The sequence below is a fragment of the Amphiura filiformis genome, chromosome 7 (genome assembly GCF_039555335.1).
Source record: "Amphiura filiformis chromosome 7, Afil_fr2py, whole genome shotgun sequence".
Classification (NCBI taxonomy): domain Eukaryota; kingdom Metazoa; phylum Echinodermata; class Ophiuroidea; order Amphilepidida; family Amphiuridae; genus Amphiura; species Amphiura filiformis.
The window spans coordinates 13,014,849-13,024,276 of NC_092634.1; the positions used below are offsets into that span (position 1 = coordinate 13,014,849).

The window sequence follows — 9,428 nt, forward strand, 5'->3', positions numbered from 1 at the left end:
CGGAATCAACTCGTCACGATTGACAACTTGGCCCTTATCATCTAGAAATCTTTCCGGTTTGAACTTCCATGGCTCTGGCCACAGGTCTGGATCACGATGGACAGCCCATAAATTAGCCACCACAATAAAACACAGCTTGAGTGTATTGTAAGTTGGGTTTATCGGCAAGTTTAGGAAGCCTGTTCCTACCAACTGCTTCATCAATTTCGTCGTGGACATTCTTCTGTATGGTAGGGTTGAGAGCCATATAAAGCATGGTCTAACGCAGAGTCAAAGCAGTTGTGTCTGTTCCAGCAATGAACATCTGCTTGATAGTAACTGTCAGACTGAATTCAGTAAGCATTGAGAGCTTTCCACCTGAGCCATTTTCGTTAAAGCGCAGCTCGCTCAGATATGCATCAATAAGATCACGGTGGATTTCTGTATCCAAATCGCGTTTGTGATTTTTGATAATTCCGCCAACAAAAGCGTGCAACTCAAGCCCAGCATTTTCCATGTCAGTGTAGACTTTCTTAATGAATGGTAGATGTGCCAAAAATGGAAGGAATACGAACAGTATATTTGTGATAATATCCTTCGTTTGACGCGTGCCTAATTTGAGAAAGTATTTGAATCGTTCATCCGAATACTCATAACGCTTTCCGAAAATAACAGAAACTATGACATTGGAAACAGCGTTAACTAAAACATGGTTTGGATCAAATTGCTCTCCCTTAAGCTGGGTGATTTCTTCGATCAAACACTTGCTTTCATTTTCTATTTGATCTTCGAATTTAGATCTTCCAATACCAAATTTCTTGAAGATTTCAAGGATGAATCGACGTTCTTGGTTCCACCGTTCTCCGCTTGTCAAAATAACGCCTGAAAAAATATAATATTAAACAAGCATGTTATCTATATTAAAAAAAGAACCTACTAATTGCTCAGTGGGCACAGTTTGTGATTTAAACGTTAACGTTGAACCTAACCTTATTCAACCTGATTTCATGCCTCGCGCCTATTCGCCGATCGCACGGTCATACCAAAAGGAGGCTCTACCCAAACAGCGTGTGCGCATACGCATGCCAAACGCAACCTTTAATTACCGCGTACACGTTGCAAAAGCCTTCTGGCGCGTTGATAGAAAAGCACGAGAAACAAAAATGCACATTTTGCGCATGCGTTTAGATGTATAACCTCGTTTTGGTAGCAAGATGGCAGATCCGTGCAAAGCATACCGCGGAATCATGGCGGAATCAAAACTAGCGCAAATAGCGCTAGCGTACACAAAGGAACTTCGCGCGTAAGATGAGCGATGTCGCCAGGTCTGAGCGCTGTACCGGCGCGCCGTCAGCGGAATTCGAGTACGTTTAGAGGGTACAGGCATGGAAAATTCCAATCTGTGTGTTTATTAATCTATGGTGCACAGCAGAGAAGATTTTTAAGCAGTCCCATGATACAACTGAAACATCCGGGTACTTGAGAACCAGTCTAGCAATCACAGAGTTTCACACAATTGCTCACTGTTGATTCCCGTTCCAAAGACGCGATTTTCAAACATCCAAAATATGTCCAAAACTTGGGTCGATAAGCGTTTTGAGATGATCCCTGAAAAGAACATCGGTACCCTGTTCAAATGAACTCTCTTTTGTTACTATCGACACACATTTGAATGAGGAATAAAAGTATGAAAGTACAAGAAATCGGTATACTAAAAGTAAACATTTCAATTTAATGGACACAGCTGTACGCGATGCGACCGATTTCGTATGTCGCGTATTTCAAAGTACAACGCGAACGCACGACCATGGATACAATAATGAAAATACTAACCAATCATGAGTGAGTTGGTAAGGTTGGATTCACTTCCGTGTTACGCACACGCGGGCGTTCATTACACAATGTACGCAGAGAATAATAATGCTTTTGACAGCTGTATTCATTCAATTGAAATTTCTAGTAGACTGGTTCTCAAGTACCCGGATGTTTCAGTTGTATCATGGGACTGCTTATAAATCTTCTCTGGGTGCACAGTGTCGACAACCTCTAAATAAATATTTTTTCCCTGCAATGAATCACGTCCTAATACTCTGTTGGTGAGCGACGGGCGATTGGTATTTCACCTAACGCAAGAAAAGGAGTCCTACCTGATACACAAACTGCTAGAAACCGATCGCTAGATCGCTCAGTGAAAAAGTACAAACTCAGATGTAGAGATGTATTCAATTCCATTTAAAGGAGGATTTCGTGATCCTAGCATCCTCTTTTTATGACATTTTTCAGTAGATATCTACGAAAAAAGCTTATTTCCAAAATTTCAGTTGATTCCGATTTTGCGTTTGTGAGTTATGCATGATTATGTGTATTACACTGCTCCATAGACAATGTGTTGTAATTTCGTTCTGGTGCACCAGAACGAAATTCAAATTTGGCGATATTTTTGCTAAACGAATTAATCTGCAAGAAATATTTGGTACATAAACATTATGTAGCCAGAGGTATCCAGTGGTGTAAAATCTCAACTTTTTTTGTGGAAAAGTGGGGGGGATGAGGCTGTGGATCACGAAATGCCCCTTTAAATCAAATGTTCTATTATTGACGCAGATAAAGAAAGTTGGATTGTGTTCCACTGTGCTGCATTGTATTCTAGACATGTGATTTAATATTCTATAACAACGGTGTCAAAATATCATCATAACAAATCAACAAGGTATCCAGATCTTTCTAGGCTGTATATTCGGCCTATTGTCATTTTCATCTAACATGCATGCACAGTATCACTTTTGCCTTTATCTCTCACCACAGTAGGGTATCCAAGGGTATATGGAACTAGATTTCGCGGTTCTCGGATCGGGCAGTTCTTGTAATAGGCCTATCTCTAATACCAATATACCCATAGACATAACCACCTAGACCTATGACTGCCCATCCCTGACCACAGCGGGAGGTGAAGCCCCGTATCCAAGGTGATTTTGTTCGGGTGGTCGGACGCGGAGAAATAAGCGTTCATGTCTGGAGAGAAAGACGCGCTCGTTTGCGTGATTGTTGCGCCATTATCGCTCGCGTCAAATGCAACATGTTCCATAGACGCAAACATATCTGCTTGCTTGCGTCCGGGTATGCGTCCTTGTCAAAGTCGTTGCTAAGCAGTGTCGGCTTAAAGTCATAGGTCTAGGTTCTCGTTTGTCTGGGAATATACCTGCCCTGACCTTTTTGACTACTATGATATAGGCCTAGGCCTACGTCTTCCAAGGAGGATCCCGAAAATACCCCGAAATTAGTAAACGCAATAACGCCTAATATAACGGGTTATTGTTATTCTAATGTTAACCATTTTGGAGGACCACGGAAATAGTCATGTTCTACTGAAATAGGCCTATGCACTCGTTCCGTATTGAAATAGGCCTATTGGTCCGATGAGATGCACCTGGTAGTCACACAGTAACACTGTTAGGCCTAATGCTTTCAGTTGCACACACTGCTACCCGTTGCTACTCAGCGAAAGCGATCCGCGTGCACGCGATAGCGCGCGGACTCAGCGCAAGCGCTCCGCTCGACGCAATAGCGTGCGGACTCAGCGAAATAGTATTATGATGCTGCTGTCCTGCTGTAACAATTTATACTGTGCGCGGAGCGCGACATTTTTTGCATGAATGCTACCAATTGGTTAAAATCAAAGGCTGATTTTGGTATTAAAACGGATTTTCATAATTCTCAATTATTGCGCGCAAAATAATTGTTTATCAATATTGATTAAAACTTTTTAACTCCCCCCTCTTCTAAAAGGAGTCAAGAGGTGTTTGAAGACCTTAAATTTTTTTGACCCCTCTACTTTTGCCCCCCCCACCAAAGTATTTCTGAACACTCCCTAAGAGGGCACATCCTCCTGCATATGGATAAACAAGTCCGTTTTGGCTTCTGTTTTGGACACATGGTTTTATTAAGCAACAACTTAATATTCAGGCCTATAATATACATTAATGGTGTAAAATGGTACACGAATACGACGAATGGTTTCAATTAGACCTTCATTTTCACACATTTTCCAACTAAAATTTTACACAATAATAGTGTTAAAAAATCATCCATGAAATGGCTTCAATTGGGCCTTCATTTTGCCAAATATCAATAACTTCTCAGGGGGAACATCCCCGGTCCCTCAGCCACCCCCTGCGTATGCATAAAGAAGTTATACTTTTCGCTTCTGCTTTGGACACCAGGCTCTTTATGTTTAAAAGCAATAATTTATACAATAATAGTCAAAACCTGTTCACGAATGGCTTCAAATTTCACAAATGTTCGGCTTTTTCCAACTAAAATATATTGTCATAGTGCCAAAATGGTTAACCAAATGGCTTCATTTAGGTCTTCATTTTGCAAAACTTTCTCATTTCGGACGGAGGGGGTAACATCTTCCCTGACACCCGTCTGTGTCGTTTGGCCGCTTCTTATGGGGCCACATCCCCCTCAAACACCTCCTGCATCGCGCAAAGCGCTATACGATGGTCGCGATCGCTTTGCGGTAATTCAAAAAACTTCGAGTGCCCCCCTACATTTCCGAAATTCCTGGAGTCGCCACTGGCTGGATGTTTAAACGTAAGAACTAAGTTTCTGCCACTGTCTAATCAGCTAAGTCGTGTGGGTGGGGGTGAGTGGGTAAAAATGTGTGCATTGACGGAATGCCGAAAGTCTTTACATAAGCTTACATATAGCTTACAAAAATACTAAAGGTTATTAAAGCACGATATTTAGAGAATAAAAGATAGGATTTTGTCTTTTGCCTATCCAATATCGTGTCATAATGGATGGGCTGGCAATATTTTCAGTTTTAATTGTAATTTTGCGAGAAAACTGCCTTTTTTCAGAAAAAATGAAGTTACTTTTGTGAGGACATCCTCGTTGTTTTAACGCGACTGTGTACTATAGACATTGTTTCTTTCGCGAAATTGATTTTTTTGGATATTTTTGTACTTTGTTATGTTTTTTATAAATACAAAGAATGAAAATCCAGATTTGTAAACTCCAACTGCAATATTTTAAGGATTTTATTTCACTATTCCACTCGTGTTTGAAATTGTAAAGGAAAGAAAATCTTTGTTGTACCAGCCAGGGTACACGCGCAGCAACAACGCATCGCGTTGCGTATAGCGCAATTTGTTAACGCACAAATACGCTACGCATACGCGATGCTTATCTGCACGCGCGGCGCATCTTATGGAAACAACACGGAAGCACTAATTTCAGAAAAACCTAGTAGTCAAATGGCTCCGTTTTAGCCGATAAAATGTGGGGTTTTTCAAGTTCTTTCCCCCGATTTAAATATCAAGTTATGAATGGATTTCGCTTAAACTTACCCGACGTTCATGTAATGTAAGGTAGAAAAACGAAAACTGTCGCATTCTCATGTGAGATTCGATGAAAGTGCAAAATGTGACCACTTTAAACTTCAACGGCCATTATTTCAATGTTCATTTTCTCGGTAAAATGGCGATTTAGGTACACGATAACTCAATAAATACAGCATCTATAGGTAAGCAAATATGATCATCGTATGAAGCATGATCGACTCAAGAAACGGTTTTCCCATTTTTTATATTTTGGTCTATTTCCGATTTTAGGCATCATTTTGTGCAAATATGCGTTTGTGAATTTTAAAAAGTTCATTTTGATGCCTTATATGGTCAATATCTCCAAAAATAAGGCCAAAAACTAAAAAAACCATTTTTGGAATGGAGCCTCAAGACTGAGATAAAAACAAAATAAAATATTTTGGAAAGAAAGTTTTTTTGTTATGATGTACCGAACATATATTGCCAAAAACTCACTTTTTTGGGATATTCTTCATAACTGTTGTTTTTACACCAAATTTATATTTATCTTAAGATTCATTGATGTCTTGCCTTTATAAAAATGTATACTTTTATATGTCTTGCGCGAATAATTACAAAGTTATTGTACTTTTACTACATGCATGTCTGAGAGTACACAGCTGCCTTAAATGAACGAAACCATCACGAACATCTAAGTCGCCGAATCTCGTTTTAGTTCTCGCACGTGTATTACGCGAACGCATTATCGCGCGATCATTGAGGAGCAACAAGCGTGCCGCCGCGCGCGCCCTGACTATTATCACTATCAACTATTTAGAGAATAAACGATAGGAATTTCTATTTTGACTATCCTCTACCGTGTGATAGACGACAGGCAGGTCCAATATTTTGAGTAGTGGATGCCGGCGCAGCCGGTATCCACTACGATTCATTCTTAGTCAGTTAAATATTATTTTAATAACTGCAAACTATTTTTTAAAGCAAAAATTAAGTTACCGTCATAAAAACTCCCCTTTTTCTAAAATGAACGAAACTTGTTTACAACTTCACATCTTTTGTTGCGCGTACTGCTAGCGCGTGCGAGTGTTCCGCACTGCGTCTACGCATACAACGCGATACATACGCGCACCTCTATGAGCGTGTTACGCGTGATCAACACTCATGATGACGTGGGGTCGTCTACAGCCTGATAGACGACACCCAAAATCATACGATTGTCCAATCAGATTATGTGTCTACGTAATAGACCACTCCCACTGACTAAGAATGTGAGATATTATACACCAGAAAACCAAATCAAATTCTTCACAAGACGCACCCATAAGAATAATGCATAAATGATGAAATTCAAGGAAATTCCTGAGGTAACTCACCATGCTGTGTATCGTCGTTGTCTGCGACTTGTTTTCTCAGTTGGTTGTTCACCTCTAAGTATGGCCTTGCCAGCAAACTTGAATTGCTAAACGCCTCCTTAATCAACGGAAAGTCTGTTAAGAACACAACTTTTCGGCCAAACAGATTTATCATGTATATTTCTCCGTATTTGTAACCGAGTTGACGACCCAATTCATACAAAGGTAGCCCAGACCGATATAAGAGCCACAAAGTTTTGAACAAACCAAGGGAGGGTGGATATGTGGATGCGGGGAAGGATGTTTTACGACTCTTGATTGAGACAGTAATATAGACGAGGGTCAGAATAAATGCAGTGAGCGCAAACAACGAAGTACCACTTATTTCGTCAACCAATGAAGCCTTCATGATCATGATGATACCGACAGGAAAATCGAGCAGAAAAGTCTAAAGAGTCAAAATAAAGAATTAATACTATGTGTATTTTCATGTGTTTCAGGTCTTGTTATCGCAGATGAGCCGTGGATATGCTCATTCGTGAAAGCAGTTGTGGGTTAAATACCCTAACGGGACGGACGCGGACTCACGTTCTTATTGGCTGTTCACCCGGGCTGGTCATCATGGTCTTACGTTGAAACACGTCGGACCAGTGTGCGCATGTGCAGTGTGGCTGTGTCCTCCTTAATCGCAGTTTCAGATAAGATTGAATGAAAAACACACAAAAAACCGTTCATTGAATTAATGATAATATTTCTATATTAAGGTATCATGTATACAGATAATCCTCAATCATGTCATAGTAATATAATCATAGGCAAAGTCAATATCTAACCAATGCGCAATGAAGTTATTTGGGGCTTTATTGAAACTTATATAAACTTCAGTAGAACTGCAGTTGAACTGAAGTTTTTCATTCTGTGTTAATAAAGATAACAGAGTTGGTTATCAAAACGTATATACAGTAAGTACAGTTTATTGGATCAGAAATAAGAACCTCTTGATTGACTATATTTTGCTCATTTTACGTTAAATGTTAAATGTCACAAACAATCCCTGTTGAGCAGGCGTTGTACATACATCGTTTCCCATATCGTCACCCTGCAACTATAATTGCAAAAAAGTATTTTTTGTAATTTTGAGAATAAAGTACAAAATATGGTTCAAGCATGAGTCAGTTACGTAATCAGCCAAATTATTTCTCATTATTGCCTTCAATTGGTCTCATTATCATTTGTTTTTGTGCATATGTTTGAACCATATTGTGTACTTTGTTCTCAAACTTACAAAAAATTACTTAGGCCGCAATAATCGTAGCAGGCTGACGAGTGACGATATGCTCTTAGTACCATCCTGCTTCACGACATATTATTTGGAATAAAGGCATAACGGATTTTAGCGGTTTTACACATGCCCTGACAATATGATTCATTATCAGCTCGTAATTGGCGGGAATTGTTAGCTTTTACCATTACGACGATAGACCAACGTTAAGACTGATATAGTTGACCTTTTTATCTATATCGTGCGTGTTAAAGAAAGTAGACAAAGTATAGGACTTGAATTCATAATTCGCGATGCTTCTTGCGAGATGTCACAAGACAATAATATTCTTAAAGTAAAATATATTGATATTAATCCGCGATGTTATAAGGCCCGCCGATTACGAGCTGATCAAACTATTGACAGTCGCGCCGACGGAGTTGCGACTCTGTTTCTTACTTAGCAGTCGTCAACAACGTCAAACAAAGCACTCTCAAAATACTCACATGAGAACATATACAGATACATTCCACTGCTAACAGCATCCATCCGTAACCCACCATCCTTGCCTGGAACATATTGCACTTTAAAACATGCCAAGCATTTAGAAATACGCATTAAATGTAAGAAAATATTAATAGTTAGCAAACAAACATAAAAAAGGATCAATTTATATAAAACCAACACTGATAGCCAGAAGTGGAGTAAGCTAGCATTGACTCTCCAAAGGAGAGTCAATTGACTCTACCTGTGGGGTCAATTGACTCTACATTCAGAGTCGTCGACAGAGTCAAGACATTTATGACTGTTCAAGGAGTCAGACTCTATAATTGCTTGGTCTTGACACCATGGAATGTATATTCTCCCATTCCAAGGGGAAGGTGGTCAAGCCACATTTTCTTCATCGTGTCGTCTGACAATCGCCAATGGCGTGAAACTCAGAGTAAAGTTTCCTATTCCGGTAGGTCTATACTTTGAATTCTTATCTTGATGTACATCTATACTATGTGTATCATTATTTTGTCTTTTTTGTCAGGGTGACTCTATTAATGGAGTCTGGGTTACTCAAGGAGCAGAGTCCAGCCACTACGCGACTCTATGTCTAAAATGACTCTATATTGGGAGTCAAATGACTCTTGTGTAGAGTCATCAACAGTGACTCTTCAGCGGAGTCAAGAAATTTATGACTCTTCAAGGGAGTCAAATGACTCCCAATATGGAGTCATTTTAGACATAGAGTCGTAGAGTGGCTGGACTCTACTTTTAGAGTTACCTAGACTCCAGTTTGGCTTTCAGTGAAGATTATTTCACAAAAATCAAAGTATCAGGAGCAATTTAGTGAAAACAGCTAGATAAACAGTGCCTGTTAGTTATAGCATTCAAAAGATTCACAAAATATCAGATAAAACCAAAATTATTTCACAAAAGTCAAGGTTAGACAGTGTTAGGAGCAAGGTTAGGCAGTGTTAGGAGCAATTTAGTGAAAACAGCCAAATAAACAGTGTC

General features: G+C 39.6%; 1 protein-coding gene across 1 annotated transcript; it reads right to left on the reverse strand.

Moving 5' to 3' along the window:
- Positions 1-259: 259 nt before the first annotated feature.
- LOC140157648 (cytochrome P450 2J4-like) lies at positions 260-7,076 on the reverse strand. The gene is made up of 2 exons (XM_072180889.1): positions 6,683-7,076; positions 260-861 (listed from the first exon to the last, which is right to left on the reverse strand). The coding sequence occupies exons 1-2, from the start codon at positions 7,074-7,076 to the stop codon at positions 260-262; spliced, it is 996 nt and encodes a 331-aa protein (XP_072036990.1).
- Positions 7,077-9,428: the final 2,352 nt, after the last annotated feature.